Source organism: Podarcis raffonei, chromosome 8, assembly GCF_027172205.1.
Source record: "Podarcis raffonei isolate rPodRaf1 chromosome 8, rPodRaf1.pri, whole genome shotgun sequence".
In the NCBI taxonomy this organism is placed as follows: domain Eukaryota; kingdom Metazoa; phylum Chordata; class Lepidosauria; order Squamata; family Lacertidae; genus Podarcis; species Podarcis raffonei.
The window spans coordinates 62,691,125-62,707,760 of record NC_070609.1 but is presented as its reverse complement, the minus strand read 5'-3'; the positions used below and the strand labels follow the sequence as shown (position 1 = coordinate 62,707,760).

The window sequence follows — 16,636 nt, the reverse complement described above, 5'->3', positions numbered from 1 at the left end:
GGGCCTCATCAAACTTAAATCCGGCCCTGACTGGAGATAAGTAAGCAATAATTCTGGACAGAATTGGAGGGCTTCATCCTAAAGAAGATGCGAAGACAGAAGAAGAAAACAATGAAGCATGTTTTCTTGCTGGTACAGGGGCAATGCTTTCACTCTCATGGTAGAAGAAATAAACCAAACATTGTTCCTGGAACTAGAGTTAACCAGCAAATGCTTCCAGGAAGGCTTATTTCAAGGACCTGAAGAGCACAGCGTTCAAGCATATAACTCTAACCATGCCTCTGGATGGCTTCATTTTCAAGCGCATTCTGACCACGGAGGGCACCAGGAAGCTTGCTGCTGCAACTCGTACTACAGGTGTGATCGATGAGGGTGATAGGAAGCAAATGCCTCAGGAAAAGACTACGAAACCAAAGGAGGAAGTGCAGGATTTCCACAGATTCTTTTTTTTAAAAAAAATTCATTTTTATTAAATTTTCCATTTTAACAATCCAATCCAATCACATTAAATATTCCAGATTATACATATACATATCAAATAATCCAAATATTCCGCCAAATTATAAATTTTTTAATGGGACTTCCCATGCTTCAAGTTCGGAGGGTTCTGATCATCTCATATCTCTACTGGGTAAGGTAATTGAGAGAGTGGTTGCTGAACAGCTTGGTAGGTTTCTGGAGGAAACATCGGCATTAGATCCATTTCAGTCCAGTTTCTGTCCTGGTTTTGGGACGGAGACGGCTCTGGTTGCCCTAACAGATGATCTCCGTAAACAACTGGATCGAGGCAGGTCAGGACTGCTGATCCTTTTAGATTTGTCAGCAGCCTTTGACATGGTCGATCATGATCTTCTGGACCACCGCCTCGCAGACGTGGGGATACAGGGCATAGCCCGTAACTGGCTGTGCTCTTTTATCTCTGGTCGGGGACAGAGGGTGGCACTAGGGAGGGAAATCCGTGAGTGTGGGGGAAGGCCGCTCCCTTCTCAGGTTAATTCCATCTGGCCCAGGCTCACCTCTGTGGCAGCTTTAAGGACACTTGGTTTTGTTTGGGTATAATTGTTTTTGGTTGTTTTGTCTTTCTATTTTGTAAATGGAGGCAAGTATGAGGCTTGGGATTGCTACCGTGGAGGGGCGAGGGAGGTATGGCGGTGGGGGCACATGTTATAGGCGAAGGGGATCGAGATACGGATATGCTCGTACCCCTTCCAATCTGCGCCCCATCCCGAGGGACGAGGGTAGGGTGAGCAAGGATTACTCACCTCCTTCACTGGTGTTGTGCAATGCCAGGTCTATAGGCAACAAAACCGCCACCCTGCGAGATTTCTTTACCTCGCAGGGGGTCGATCTGGCTTGTGTGACGGAGACCTGGGTGCGCGAAGGGGAAACTGTTACCTTACGAGAGATGGCGCCCCCGGGTTTCTCCGTCCTCCACCAGTCACAGACTGTGGGCCGGGGGGGAGGGGTGGCATTATTAATCCGGGAGGATTGTTCTTTCAGGGCTCTACCATCACCATTGATCCCCGGCATTGAATATGTTGGCCTAGTGTGGGGCTCTGAGGTGAGCTTGGCTGTCTGGCTGGTGTACCGGCCACCTAGCGCACCAGCAGCCACCCTGTCAGGCTGCCCTTGAGACTGACCCAGAAACTCCAGCGGGTGCAGAATGCCGCGGCGAGACTCCTTATGGGGTCTTCGCTGCGAGACCACATTCATCCGGTACTATACCAGCTGCACTGGCTCCCGGTGGAGTACAGGATCAGGTTTAAGGTGCTGGTTTTAACCTTTAAAGCCCTATACGGCCTAGGACCCTCGTACCTACGGGACCGCCTCTCCTGGTATGCCCCACAGAGGAACCTACGGTCTGCAAATAAAAACATCCTGAAGGTCCCAGGCCTCAGAGAGGTTAGGCTGGCCTCAACTAGAGCCAGGGCCTTCTCGGCTGTGGCTCCAATCTGGTGGAACGCTCTGTCACAAGAGACTAGGGCCCTGCGGGACCTGACATCTTTCCGCAGGGCCTGCAAGACAGAGTTGTTCCACCAGGCCTTTGGTCAGGGCGCAGCCTGACTCCCTCCTCTGGCAACCTGCACAGAATTTTGCTTAATGGTTGCCATCAACTTGATTTTAATTAATTTTTATAATGAAATATTTTTAGAATGTTGGATTATTTGATTGTTTGATTATTTGATTGTTGTTAGCCGCCCTGAGCCCGGCTTCGGCTGGGGAGGGCGGGATATAAATAAAATTTATTATTTATTATTATTAAATGTCGTCGCGCCACTCCTTGGTGTGTGGAGTGCCACAGGGCGCAATTCTCTCCCCGATGCTTTTTAACATCTTTATGCGCCCCCTTGCCCAGATTATCCAGAGCTTTGGGCTGGGCTGTCACCAATATGCTGATGACACTCAGCTCTATCTGCTGATGGATGGCCACACCGACTCGGCCCCGAACAAACTGACCAGATGCTTGGAAGCTGTGGCTGGATGGTTTCGTGGGAGCCAATTGAAACTAAATGCTTCGAAGACAGAGGTCCTATGGCTAGGTCGGGATGGCATGGGGATGAGAGACCAACTCCCTTCTCTTGCGGGGGCCCAATTAGTGCCATTGCCTTCCGTTAAGAGTTTGGGTGTAATCCTTGACGCCTCCCTTTCCATGGAGGCGCAAGTTACAGCAACAGCCAAGGCGACATTTTTCCACCTTCGCCGCATCAAGCAGTTGGTCCCTTACCTTTCCCACCCCGCCCCGACCTGGCCACAGTGATCCATGTGACGGTCATCTCCAGGCTTGACTACTGTAATTCGCTCTACGCGGGGCTGCCCTTGAAGCTGCCCCAGAAACTCCCGCAGGTACAGAATGCTGCAGCGAGGCTCCTCACGGGGTCTCTGCCATGGGAGCATATTCACCCAGTGCTTTTCAAGCTGCACTGGCTCCCGGTGGAGTACAGGGTCAGATTTAAGGTGTTGCTTTTGACCTTTAAAGCCTTTCATGGCCTAGGACCCTCGTACCTACGGGACCGCCTCTCCTGGTATGCCCCACGGAGAGCCTCAAGGTCCATAAATAACAACACTCTAGTGGTCCCAGGCCCTAAGGAAGTTAGATTGGCCTCAACCAGAGCCAGGGCCTTTTCAACTCTGGCTCCGGCCTGGTGGAACGCCCTGCCTCATGAGACCAGGGCCCTGCAGGATCTGATTTCTTTCCGCAGGGCCTGCAAGACAGAGTTGTTCCGCCTGGCCTTTGGCTTGGAGCCAAATTGATTCCCTCCCTCCCTCTCTTTCTTTTTTCTTTTCCTTCTCCTCCTGCGATGAAGCTACATTTTAATATTTTAATGTTCCATTATTTTAATGTTGTATTTTATTTTTGTTTTTAAGTTGTAATCATTCAACTTGTTTTTATTATTGCTTGTAAGCCGCTCTGAGCCCGGCCTTGGCTGGGGAGAGCGGGATATAAATAAAAAATTATTATTATTATTATTATTATTATTATTATTATTATTATTATTACTGCTTTTCATAGTCATTTCCAATAGTTCCTCTAATTATTCCTGTTGTTAACCTAGGATTTCAACAGATTCAAAGGATCACATCGGTTTCAAGACAATGCTAAAGGGACGAGGAAATTAGGAACCAATACCCAGCTAAGTAATGCAGGCAATTCACAAGCTCCATTTTCAGAGAATGGCGACAAGGGTAGCAATAGATGCCAGGGTATCAACACTGTGCCAGAAATGAGAAAGTCATGCAGTTTGTTTATGATAGAGCAAGTGCACAGAACATCCCTGCGGAAGGCCCTCTGGTGCACTATGTGGTAGAGATGAAGGTCAATGAGAATGGGGGGTGGGTGGGGTGGGGTGTTTGTGGTTGAAAGAAACAGAAAGTCAAGAAACAGAAAGTTACCTAAAAGCACAAGCAGAATGGCAACAGATAAATCTCAGCAAGGCCAAATGTGTACCGTCAATTTGTCTTCTCAGAGAACCAGACAAAGTTGGATTTTTGTGTGTCATCTTGTAACTTCAGGTTTCTTTGAGGGGTGGGGTGGGAAAAGTCATCAGAAGGATTAAGAATGTGGAAAGGGTGTTACGCTTAGGCATGAGAATTGGAATGTTGCATGTACATCCCCATTTCTCTCCTCTTTTGCTGTAGTTCACTCAGAAAGTCGTAGCAATTGCCAAGGCAAGTCAAATCAGGACCCTGGACAGCCACCGATGGGCCCTGCTGGCTGAGCTATGGAAGATGTTGTCTTGGCAAAGGTCTAGCAAAGACCTCATGAGCTATGAGAAGATGTTGTCACAGCAAAGGCGGCTGGCAGGGCCTTCAGTTCCAATGGCTCTGCTCTTGAAGGTCTGCAATCCTTAAAAGACCTGGAATTTACTCTGCAGTTCCTGTTTCTGCACGGCTGTGGAACAGGAGATGCTATAGGGGAGTTATCTCTAGAACCTGATGGTGATTAAGGATCCACATAATCAGTCCTCAGAAAGCGATTCAGAGCGGTTTTCTCTGAATGGGATAACTTGTGTGTCATCTGAAGCTGAGTTCTTGGAGAGAGATTGGGACTCAGGTGCGGGGGACGTCCCATCCTCCATCTGAGAAATGTTGAGTGGCAAGACCTTCTCCTTATTCTCTTCTTTCCCTTTCCTTCCCCCCTCTGCTCTGTGGATTCCATGGCTCTAAGCATCACAATTGTGTTAGATTCTGAAGGGAAAGCATGAGATCTAATGGCCAGTGGTGGGCAATGTATCACTCTCTTGACTCCATGCGCCATGGTTCCTGGTCTCAGAAGTTCAACTCAGATGAACTTCTCTACAGGACAGAAAGAAGCTGGGAGCTGACCATTAATAGGTGTCCATCATACCTGGGACTGGGGGATCAGTTTGTGTTGTTGTAGTTTGTGTTGTTGTGCGTTCATGGAGTAACTAACCAGAACTAAGTTGACATTTCTCAGAGGACATTTAATGCTTACTCTGACAGTTATGCCCATTCCCGAAATAAGTCCTGTTTGATGAAAGTCCCGTACGTTGTACATCTTAGTAGCTTCCTCCTTGAAGCTTCCTCCTTGAAGCTTCCTCCTTGAAGCTTCTCGGCCTTTTGGCTAAGATCAAGTGTAGAAGTTTCCTCCTAGTTGTTGTTGTTTTTTAGGGGGATTTGTGATGACCACGGGTTTAATTGTATGCAAATCCAGCACTTTCAGTTTCTCATACGGTGTTTGTTAATGCTCCCCTCCGGTGGGAAATAGTGCTACTTTGCAATTATATACTGTATTTATAACTATATTTTTTATGTAGGAATGTCCCTGGCACATTTCTTGGAGGTTTTATAAAATAAAAGACGTTCTTACAAATTGGGTCTGAAAGAAATCAAGAGGACAATGTGGCCGCTGTTCTCTGGGAAGAGGGATTGACTCTTAAACCTTTCTGGAAATTGTAGCTCTGTGAAGGGAACAGGGGTCTCCTCACAACTCTCAGCATCCTTCCCAAACTGCAGCTCCCATAATTCTTTGGGAGAAGCCATGACATAAAGTGGGATCACAGTGTTTTAAATATATGGCACGAACGTGCCTTGGTGTCTGTTCCTTGCATCTGCAAATATGGCCGTGGCCATTGCTTATGTTATATCTGGGCTAACACGATGCCATGGTGAAGTTAGGTAATATTAGACTCTGGGTTAAAAATTACTTCCCCGTTCTTTCGCTGGACATGTGCATTACTTCTAAATGTTATCAGCCAACCCTCCTGCTTTTGGGAGGCCCTGGACCTCTGCTGCAAAGCGCTCTCTTTGGGGCTGCTCTGGACAAGTGCCTGAAATCTTCCACGGGCCCAGAATGTGACAGCATATCCTCCAACATTTCTCTGATGAAAATAGGGACGTCCCATTCCATAACGTTAATTTTACTATTTACGGTATACCCCACACATCTTGCTGGGTTGCCCCAGCCACTCTGGACAGCTTTCAACATATATAAAAACATAATAAAACATTAAACTTTTTTTTTTTAACTGCCCTGTACAGGATTGCCTTCAGATGGCTCAAGGGTCGGATAACTCCATATCCTTCAACATTTCTCCCATGAAAATAGGGACATTCTAAGGAAAAGTGGGACATTCTGGGATCAAATCAGAAACCGGGACAGCGTCTCTAAATCAGGGATGTCCCTGGAAAATAGGGGATTTCGGAGGCTCTGTGAAAGGAGTGTATCACTCTGCTGTTGAAACAATTGCACCAGCTTCTGATTGGTTTCCAGGCTCAATTCCAAGCACTTCTAAAGGCATTTAAAACCATTTAACTTCTGCACCCTTGGATATCTGAAGGGTAGCCTTCTTCTATTAAACCTGCCTGGTTATTCAGATCATCTGCAGAGACTCTCCTGAAATTCCCCCCAACCCCCTAGCATCTGAAGTATATCAAGTGAGGATCTCTAGTTCCCAGAGAAACCTCTAGAGAGTGAAATTTTGGTGCAAGATTGCTGCCCAAACATTGAGACATGTGACCTATATGAGTTCTAGTTTTATGAAAGGCCCAGCACTCTTACACCACCCCTCTCCCAAACTCGTGATCGCCAGGCACTGTTGGACTACAACTCCCATCAGCCCCGGCCCAGGGACAACAGGAGTTGTAGTCCAACAACACGGACTACCTGGCTTTAATGTAAGTCACTTTGGGGCTAGCAGATATGTAGCTAATAATAATAAATATCTGGAGGGCACCAGGGCAAGGGTGGCTTTTTCAAAGCAAGGAGCCCTTTCCCAGCCTGAGAACCAGATTTCGGCCACCTTTTCCTGGTCAAAATGAACAAGGCCAGTAGCAAAGCAGGGTGGGGGCTAGAGAGGAAGTCAAAAACAAAAACTATTTTTGTGACAGTTCATAAAATGTAAAGTGATGTTATGATTCTGAATGTGAGGAATCTGGTTTTTTATTAGCGCTTTTTTCCTCAGGTTATCAGCTGATGTGGGAATTACCTCTTCCTTTTTCTGCTTCTTGTTTTCCTCAGACATGAGGCGACTTCTCCTGATTGCTATCTTGGGGGTGGGCGGTAAGTGCTAAAAAGTTCCTCACTTACTTTTGCTACCAGAAGCCCCCTTTTCTCAGCAAGCTGCCTTGTGCCGAGTCAGGTGCTTGGTCCCCCTCTGGATCGGTATTGTCAGCACTGACGGGTAGCAACCCTCCAGGAAACTGGGCAGTATCCATTGATCTGATTGGATCCCACCCAGATACCATCTTCTATTGAACAGTGGGCTATAAATCATTTATGGAAAGAAAGAAAGAAAGAAAGAAAGAAAGAAAGAAAGGAAGGAAGGAAGGAAGGAAGGAAGGAAGGAAGGAAGGAAGGGAGCCATCTTAGCCCGTCTTGTGCTGGAAAGGGTTTGGACCTGTCAGCTGCTGAGACATCCATCCACCGGTGCAGCCAGCAACCCCTTCCCACCTGCCAAATGTGGGTGGGTGGGCAGAGGTGCCCCCAGGGGGGTCCCTACTGGCAGAAGGGGGTGCTCCAGAGATGGGGAAATGGAGGGGCTGAGCCTGCCTGGGATCCGCCAGATCACGAGCAGGTGAGATACGTTGCAAAATCCGGCTAAGTGCAAATTTTGAAGGCCAGCCGTGTTTCGATTTGAGCATTGCTTTGGAAATAGGGGCACCTGCCATGGCATGCAGATGGCGTTGAATTGCTCTCCTGTCCCTGGACCAGATCCTGGCCGAGGTGGGCTTTTTGCACTTTCTCGCTCCAAAATGCGGACCGTGACAGGGGACCCCCGCCTGTTTTCCTCCTCCTGCTGCTGCTACTTGTCCCCTTCCCAGCTCTGTCCGTCATCCACGGCAGCCTGCTCAACTTCAAGGTGCTGATCGAGAGGATTACCCACAAAAACGCCCTCATCCACTTCAATGGATACGGGTGCTACTGCGGAAAGGGCGGGAGAGGGAAGCCGAGGGACCAGACAGACATGTGAGTTGGCCGGCGTGATTCCCTGGGCCTCCACAAAGACACCATGAGCCTCACTCAGCCAGACGGGGTGGGGGGCGGCTTTGCTTGCAGGTGATGCCAGATATTCCTGGTAGGTGGGGTCTGGTGCGCCAGAAACCGGTGTGCATCAACAATGCATCCCTCCCTGTGATGCTGCCATGCCAGCATAAGTGGGTGAAGAAGAGGGCTGATTAACCTGCTCAAACACATTTCCCTCTGTTAGGACAGGGCTGGGGAAACCTCAAGACTGAACTCTACAGCGCCACCTGGTGTCACAGTGTTATAACACATTTAAAACGCCTTTTGTGTGTGTAGTAATGTATAGTGGTACCTTGGGTTAAGAACTAATTCATTCTGGAGGTCCGTTCTTAACCTGAAACTATTCTTAGCCTGAGGTACCACTTTAGCTAATGGGGCCTCCCGCTTCCGCTGCACGTTTTCTGTTCTCATCCTGAAGCAAAGTTCTTAACCCGAGGTACTATTTCTGGGTTAGCGGAGTCTGTAACCTGAAGCGTCTGTAGCCCGAGGTACCACTGTAGCTGAGTTCCATATCAGTGTGTATGAAGATTCAATGTTTAGACTGTTTTTAAGGAAAGTGCTGGTGCTCTGCTGTTTTCAGTGTAGCTATCCGCATGTTTTAACAGATCTCTGGGTTAAACCACAGAGCCTAAGACTTGCTGATCAGAAGGTCGGCGGTTCGAATCCCCACAATGGGGTGAGCTCCTGTTGCTCGGTCCCTGCTCCTGCCAACCTAGCAGTTCGAAAGCACATCAAAGTGCAAGTAGATAAATAGGTACCGCTCTGGCGGGAAGGTAAATGGCGTTTCCGTGCGCTGCTCTGGTTCGCCAGAAGCGGCTTAGTCATGCTGGTCACATGACCTGGAAGCTGTACGCCGGCTCCCTCGGCCAGTAAAGCGAGATGAGCGCCGCAACCCCAGAGTCGGTCACAACTGGACCTAATGGTCAGGGGTCCCTTTACCTTTACCTTTTAACGCACACATTTCTATTAATGCTTAATTGTTTTTTAATTATTGCTTTTCCTTCTAGCTTTTAGCCATTTCTATTTTAGGTGTAAGACACCTTGAGACCTTGTCTGGTAAAACTGTGGGATGTAAATAAATATAGTAATAACAATATTTTATTTTATTTTTAAATGAAAGCTCAGCAGCGCAGTGGAGGGGGGGGGAGGACACCAAAATTCTCAAAATCTCAACAGGGGCTTCCTGCCAGCAGGCCTTCCTCCCCCTGCATTCCCCCCCCCTTTCTCCCCTTCCAGGTGCTGCTATAAACACGACTGCTGCTATGAGGGTCTACACAGCAAGCAGTGCCACCCATATATTGATCACTACAGATACCTGATCATCAATGACGATGTTATCTGTGGTGAGTGGCGGGCAGAAGGATTTGGGTTTATTTTCCTTTGCCCACCTTCCCTTTAGAAGAAGGAGGCCTTTCATAGAACCATTCCACAGAACTGTCTCCATATATGCCCCACCCCCATTTATTTCTGGTGGTCTCGATCAGGCCTGCCGAACTCTCCCTGAGCCGCACCTCTCACTGGTCTTGCTCTTTGTCCTCCTGGAGAGGTTTAGCTTGGCCAAAACATGTCCTCAAACTCTGGCAATGCCTGTTGCTTGCCTGGGAGGAGGATGGAGAGGTGTGTGTGTGTGTGTGTGTGAATGTGTTTAGACACCGGCCTACGGTACAAAGGCACTTCTCACATGAGGTTCCAGTCAAAAGGAAGCTTTGCATCCTGCAAGCCTGACGTCTCCTCGCCGCTTTTGCCTTTGCAGAGTACAGAAACAATTCCCACTGTGCCGTGTTGGCGTGCGAATGCGACCGTCATGCAGCCCTCTGCTTCCGAAAGTATGCCAAAACGTACAACAAGAAGTACCACCGTTACCCTTACGTCTTGTGCAAAGAAACCACCCCTAAATGTCGAGGCAGCAAGAAGCCGAAGTAGGAAAGCCCGAGAAGCAGGCAAACCGGTTGCGGACTTGATGCAGAGGATTGCTTTGAGAGGGCAATCTCTCCCGTGGGAAAGAGGACCAGAGCAGAAATGCAGGGGTTTTTCTTGCTTATGTGTTTTTCTGCGTGGATTCCAAAGTCAGCAGCATTTATTGTTCGGAATTTTTGAAATCTCTGCATTTCAAAGTTCACATTTTGATGTCAAAGGGACGCTCCCCACAAGCTGCATCTTAATTTGCAAAATTGATGTGTTGGCATCTCAGTGCTTCTCTTCGCCCCAAGGACTAAATCCAAGACTGTCTATTACTGGAAATGTGGGGAAGGCAGCAATAAACCATTATTATTTATTAATCTGTTTATTAACATGAACTCTTTGTTAAAATTGTTTTTCTTCCCAACCCTGATTTTCCCATCGAGGAAGTGCCTGTGGTGGCTAACTAAGCAGCTAGATTAGAAATTCAAATATTCAAAAAGTGTACCTGGCAAGCAGTTCTAGCTGTGTAAAAGAGATGACTGTAGGGGTCTACCTATAAAATGGCTGTATTCCAAGTCAGAACCTTGGCCCATTAAGCTGCCTCTCCCATGGTGTCATCTGCAAAGTCCTTCAAGTCATTTACAAAGATATTGAACAACACAAGGCCTAGGACAGAACCCTGTGGCAACCCACCTGTCCCAGGATGATGAGGAACCATTAGTGAGCGCTCTTTGGGTTTGGTCAGTTAACCAGCTGCAAATTCCCATAGCAGTAGCATTGTCCAGCCCACATTTTACCATCTTTTCTGCAATAATATCATGGGGGACTTTGTCAAAAGCCGTACTGAAATCAAGATACATTACATCCACAGCATTCCTCTGATCTACCAAGCTCAAAACCTATGCTTGGCTCTTTGTAGTCACAGCATTCTTTTCTAAGTGTTCACAGAATGACTGTTTAATTATCTGTTCTATTACCTTTCTATCAGCATCAAACTGACCTGCTGGTAGTTGCCTGGGTCTTCCCTTCCCATCCTTGTTTTGAAGATGGGGACAACACTGGCTCACTTCCAGTCCTCAGGGACCTTTTCTCTAAGAATTCTCAAAGATTATAGACAAAGGCTCTGAGATTACATCTTGGCAGGGTGAGGGGTGGGAAAGGGCCTTCTCTGTGGTGGCCCATAAGCTGTTGAAATCCTTCTCTGCAGAGGCATGCCTACATTGAACAGCTTCTAGCGAATGCTAAAGACACATGGCTTTACCCTGGTGTTCGACATTTGGGGTTTATATTTGTAGGACCTGCCTTATTCCTGTAATTTTGTTTTTAACACTGTCTTTTAGGTGTTGTAATAATCATATCCATCAGCAGCCAGTGACCAGGTTAGTACTTTATTTATTACACAGAGACAGGGAGTTTCCTCTCTCCTCTTGACACCCCGCAACGGCTTTAGTACAAAAAACCCTTTAAATACAAAATACGCTTCTTCCTCTTGCACACACGCACATACATACAAACACACACCTCTGTCCAAATGCTCTCCCACTCAAGTTATATATTAAATATTACAACTGTACAATATAGGTGCGAGAGGAAAAATTGATTAGAGAAATAACAGCCCCACCCCCCAAGGTATTAGTAAGACAAAAAATACCCCCACAAATGTTACATCAGTTATTTCTATTTGAGTTCACAGAATCCAAAGAATGTAGAGTTGGAAGGTACCCCCAAGTTTCATCTAGTCTGACCCCCTGCGGTGCAGGAATCACAGCTAAAGAATCCCTGACAGTGGGCCATCCAACCTCGGTTTAAAAACCTCCAATGATTTATAGAACCATGGGATTGTCAGAGTTGGAAGGATCCCCCAAAAGTCACTAGTCTGATCCTCTGCAGTGCAAGAGTTGACAAGAGCCGTTGAATTGATCACCCGCAGAACAGACACCGTTAGATCTCTAACAAAAATTGGAAAAGTTTTCATGCCTTCCAGCTGGAATGCTGCCTAGTCAGTTGGACCACCGGTTACGGAAAAATAAAATAAAAACTGGGTTACTTACAGGCCAAGGTTAGCCAATGTCAAACTATTGATTTAGAAAGATCAGAGGACCACAGCCATCTGATGGAGGATGCAGTGATGTCTCTTTTCCTCCCCCCAACCCCCACTGGAATCATGTAGTTGGCATTCAAGAGCAAGACATGTCTCCTCAGGACACAAGACCCCAGGCTTTGGTCATACTCATCTGCATCCGTCGCCCTTTGGTTTTGCCAAGAATAGCATCAAATCTCTCTGAGCCAATGGGCTCTTTGTCATGTTAAGTGAAAGGCCTCCCGTGCAAAAGTGGAAACACCTGGACTTAGTTTCCAGTTCTGTGCCACTCATGTGATAAGAATCATAGGGTTGGAAAGGACCCTGAGGGTCATCTAAGCGCAACCCCCTGCCATGCAGGAATGATGGCAGCAAATAGGAATAATGTAATATTTTTCTGGCTCCCTCTCTCCCTCTCCTACACACGTACATACCCTCTTGCCCCCATGTGCTACAACACGGCTGTTCATCCTGCAATGCCTCCTACACACACTTGACCGCCAACTAACCTTCCCTGTTCCCTGCAGCGTCATTCCCTGACTCCTGTAGACAACTTTGCCCTCCTCTGGCATCCCTCTGCACGCCATCTCCATCAATCCTGCAGCCACAGAATCACAGAACTGTAGAGTTGGGAGAAGGGACCTTGAGGGTCATCAGATCCAACCCAGAACTAGTTTATTTAGCTAGATCAGACGGTTGGGTTCACCTAGCCTAGGACTGTCTTCCTTTGGCTGGCGGTGGACCTCCTTGCCAGCCCACAACCTTAGAAGATTTGCAGGTGGAGATGCTCCTCACTCACCCCCACCCCTGTGGCCCAGCTCTTCTCCTTTCCCCTGAAATTGTAGAATTGGAAGGGACCCCAAGGGTTATCCAATCCAACCCTCTGCAATGCAGGAATCACAGCTAAATGGGTATCTGGATGCTGGATCCATTGGTGGTGTGGGGAGTGGACGGACAGCCCTCAGAGGCTTTGAGAAGGAACCTCCAAGATGGCTTCCCAGACATGAAGCACGCTGCTCAACCAGGAAACGAACGGAGACCTTTCTGCTCCTTGGGGCAGCTCAGCCTTGAAGAGCTGATGTTTCTGGATAGAAGGGGCAGAGGCTGCTCAGTTCACAGGTGTTCAGGCACCTGGAAAAGCTCCTCCCCTCTAGCGAAGGCCGAAGCCACTCCACATTCCAAGAGCGTCCAAGAGCGCCAGAAGCCCCCTTCAGATCTTTGTCTCTGGACCACTTGGGTCGAGCGCCGGGAAAGAGTCTCGGATCCTGGCCAGCTCCATGGCGCAGAGGCGGCCGAAAACTTTGCTGTACCAGTCTGGAGATCGTCCCCTGGAAAGACAAAAGAGTAACAGGTTAGTGGGGAGCATCTTCCATGCTGCACAAGCGGAATTCCCTGTTCATTGATACTGAGACTCCATCGAAGTCTCAGGAGGAGTAGGAAGATGCCCAGGCAATCTGCAAGGGCTTTAGATGTTGGACAGTGGAACGGACTTGGTGGAGGACTCTCCTTTGTTGGAGGGTTAAAAAACAAACAAAAACTGATTTTATTTATTTTCATGGTACAGACGATAAATTTTGAGAAAACAATTGTTACAACAGTAAACAACAAGTAACTTGTCCTGATAAAATGGCAGACTTTTATCATGCCATGCGTTAAAAGTTCCATTTGGCTGGGCGGATTCCTGCCGCAGTCCGAACTATGTATGTATTCAATGAACATTTGCCATATGTTATAAAAGGAACATGGATTGTGTTTGGCGCTCTCACTTGGCATGTTAGTTTCTCAGCCAATGCTATTGACCATACTCTGTTATACCAAGAATCAGTGTTCAGCCCATCACCGGTTTTCCAATATCTGGCTATCTCCATATGAGCAGCAGTCAATAGAAAGGCTAAGGGGACATCTTTAGGATAATCATGAGAGCCAGTGTGGTGTAGTGGTTAAGAGCGGTGGCCTCGTAATCTGGGGAACCGGGTTAGCGTTTCTGCTCCTCCACATGCAGCTGCTGGGTGACCTTGGGCCAGTCACACTTCTTTGAAGTCTCTCAGCCCCACTCACCTCACAGAGTGTTTGTTGTGGGGGAGGAAGGGAAAGGAGAAAGTTAGCCGCTTTGAGACTCCTTTGGGTAGTGATAAAGCGGGATATCAAATCCAAACTCTTCTTAAGACAGAATCCTAAGCCCAAGTAGTGAAAGTGCAGGGGACATTTTTTAAAGCTGAGGTCAGATGGCCATCTGCCAGGGATGCTTTAACTGAGATTCCTGCAACAGGTTAGCAGGGGGCATCTTCCACACTTGGGGGTCCCTTTCAACTCTACAATTTTATGATTCTGTAGGCTTGGCTGGACAGCTCACCTGAGATCTGCACGGCAGATATGGGTCACTCTGGAGCGCCCCATCCCACAGGGCTCCATCAAGTACTGGGAGGTCAGGACCACTGCCCGGACCCCACCTTCCAGGGGCAACGTCTTATGGTCCAGGGATAAGGACACGAGGAGGCAGCCTCCTCGGGGCAAGTCTGAGCGCCATTTTCTGCAAAGGAAAAACAAAACAAAGCAGATGAGCAGGAACAGTCAGGCTGTGGATCATTAGGATAGGAACTGAAAAGAAAATTGCCAATATCATTATATACATCTATGGTGCAACCATATTTGGAATCCTGGGTACAGTTCCGATTGTCTCATCCCCTTGATCATTTCGGTTGCTCTTTTCTGAACCTTCTCCCACTTTGCAATATCCTTTTCATTTTTAAATTCGTTTTTATTAAAGATGTTCTTGTAAAAAGGATATTGCAAAGTTGGAAAAGGTTCAGAAAAGAGCAACCAAAATGATCAAAGGGGATGGAGGAAATCCCCTAAGAGGAAAGGTTGGGACTTTTCAGTTTAGAAGAAACACAAGCGAAAGGCGACATGATAGGAGTTTATAGAAGTAGGTGTGGCATGCAGAAATGGACAGAGAATTTTTTCCTCCCTCTCTCTTTCTCATAACACTAGAACTCATGGACATTCAATGAAGCTGAATGTTGGAAGGTTCAGGCCAGAGAAAAGAAAAAGAAAAACTTCTTTGCACAGCGCAATTGTTAAACTATGGAACTTGCTCCTACAGGAGGCACGGATGTCCGCTAACCTAGACGGCTTGAAAAGAGGATTCCCTCAATGTTTGGAGGTAGCAATGCTGGCTAGCAAACGGCCGCTTGGATGGGGTAAGGGAGATGCACTGATATTTCCTGGCTCTCACCGGAGGACGAGGAAGTCTCGCCGGGGGTGGGGCGCCATGCTGTCCGTCACGTAGTGGTAGACCTCTGTGTTGTGGTCCAGGGCCTCCATCACTTTCTCCTGCAGGAGGTCTTCGTCCCACAGGCGCCGTTCCCGGAGCACCCGCTGAAGCACCGCCTGAGGGGGTGCCTCTACTTCTGTGGACACCTTCCACAGGCGCAGGGGGTGCACGTCCCCCACCTGAGCAGACAGGGAGGTAAGGTGTCATTCTGTAGAATCACCAAGTTGTGGCACTGGAAGGGACCCTAGGGTCATCCAGCCCAGCCCAACCCTCTGCAAGGCAGGAATCTCAGCTCAAGGACTCCAGGTTCCACCTCTTGCAATGGAGGAGAGTCCAGCCTCCCATCTCCTCTTACCTTCTTGCACGAGATCTCCGTGTTGAGGGGTCCAGGCATGCCAAGCCACCCCTTGAAGCGGTCGAAGGACTCCTTGAGCAGGCTTTGGATACTGACTTCCAAATCAATCCGGGAATCCCGGCCTTCCCCTTGCAGGCTCCGGCCCATGAGCTCAGAGAAGGAGAGAGGCTGGGTGTCCGCTGCCAAGTAGGAGTTGCAAAGCTGGAGCATCACGTCCTGGGGGATCTGCAAAGGCAAAGCCATGGTTGTTAGCAGATGCGGGCAGAGACCGGATCCCTGCAAAAATAGGGATCCCCTGGGAAATCATGCTGGGTGAGCAATGGTTGTCCGAAAATAATAATAATAATGGTAATGGTAATGGTAATGGTAATGGTAATAATAATAATAATAATAATAATAATAATAATAATAATAATAATAATTTATTTGTACCCCACCCATCTGGCTGGGTTTCCCCAGCCACTCTGGGCGGCTTCTGACAAAGACCAAAAATACACTCAAATGTCACACATTAAAAACTTCCCTGAACAGGGCTGCCTTCAGATGTCTTCTGAATGTCAGGTATTTGTTTATCTCTTTGACTTATGATGGGAGGGCGTTCCACAGGGTGGGCGCCACTACCAAGAAGGCCCTCTGCCAGGTTCCCTGTAACCTCACTTCTCGCAATCTGTCCCATATAGGTCAAAGGAAGCTAAGGAGGGGAATGGAGGGCTGATCTAATCAGAGCAAATGCAGCAGCTCTGGGACATTTTGGGAGCCAGGTAAATTTTGCTCCAGAGCGCTCTTGTGCTCAGATCCTGCATGCAGGTTCCCCACAGGCATCTGGTTGGCCACTGTGAGAACAGGAAGCTGGGCCAGATGGGCCACTGGCCTAACCCAGCATGGCTCTTCTGGTGTTCTTAAATAGCATTACTACTACTACTACTACTACTTCTATTACTATTATTATTAATTTTCCAAAAACAGGTCCTACAGAATCCTACAAAATGCAGTGTATTCAAACAGGATCTGATGACAATAAACATAGTCCATACACAATTA

General features: G+C 47.8%; 2 protein-coding genes across 4 annotated transcripts in view; one reads left to right on the top strand and one right to left on the bottom strand.

Annotated features, from left to right (window-relative positions):
* Positions 1-4,717: 4,717 nt before the first annotated feature.
* Positions 4,718-10,226, top strand: PLA2G2F (phospholipase A2 group IIF). Its single transcript, XM_053400357.1, has 5 exons — positions 4,718-4,833; positions 6,980-7,021; positions 7,783-7,927; positions 9,221-9,327; positions 9,738-10,226. The coding sequence occupies exons 2-5, from the start codon at positions 6,982-6,984 to the stop codon at positions 9,905-9,907; spliced, it is 462 nt and encodes a 153-aa protein (XP_053256332.1). The 5' UTR covers positions 4,718-4,833; positions 6,980-6,981; the 3' UTR covers positions 9,908-10,226.
* Positions 10,227-13,000: 2,774 nt separating this feature from the next.
* Positions 13,001-16,636, bottom strand: part of STARD8 (StAR related lipid transfer domain containing 8) — a 66,227-nt gene continuing 62,591 nt past the window's right edge. For all 3 annotated transcript variants that reach the window (XM_053400315.1, XM_053400314.1, XM_053400316.1), the window contains 4 exons: positions 15,596-15,820; positions 15,202-15,419; positions 14,320-14,496; positions 13,001-13,294 (listed from right to left, as the gene is read on the bottom strand). In XM_053400315.1, the coding sequence (XP_053256290.1) occupies positions 13,177-13,294; positions 14,320-14,496; positions 15,202-15,419; positions 15,596-15,820 (738 nt within the window). In that variant the 3' untranslated portion in view covers positions 13,001-13,176. The remainder of the gene's footprint in view (positions 13,295-14,319; positions 14,497-15,201; positions 15,420-15,595; positions 15,821-16,636) is intronic.

Coding starts and splice junctions, on each gene's coding strand:
- PLA2G2F (XM_053400357.1), top strand. CDS start 6,982: ATGAGGCGACTTCTCCTGATTGCTATCTTGGGGGTGGGCG. Junction 7,022..7,782: donor TGCTATCTTGGGGGTGGGCG/GTAAGTGCTAAA, acceptor TCCCCTTCCCAG/CTCTGTCCGTCATCCACGGC. Junction 9,328..9,737: donor CAATGACGATGTTATCTGTG/GTGAGTGGCGGG, acceptor TTGCCTTTGCAG/AGTACAGAAACAATTCCCAC.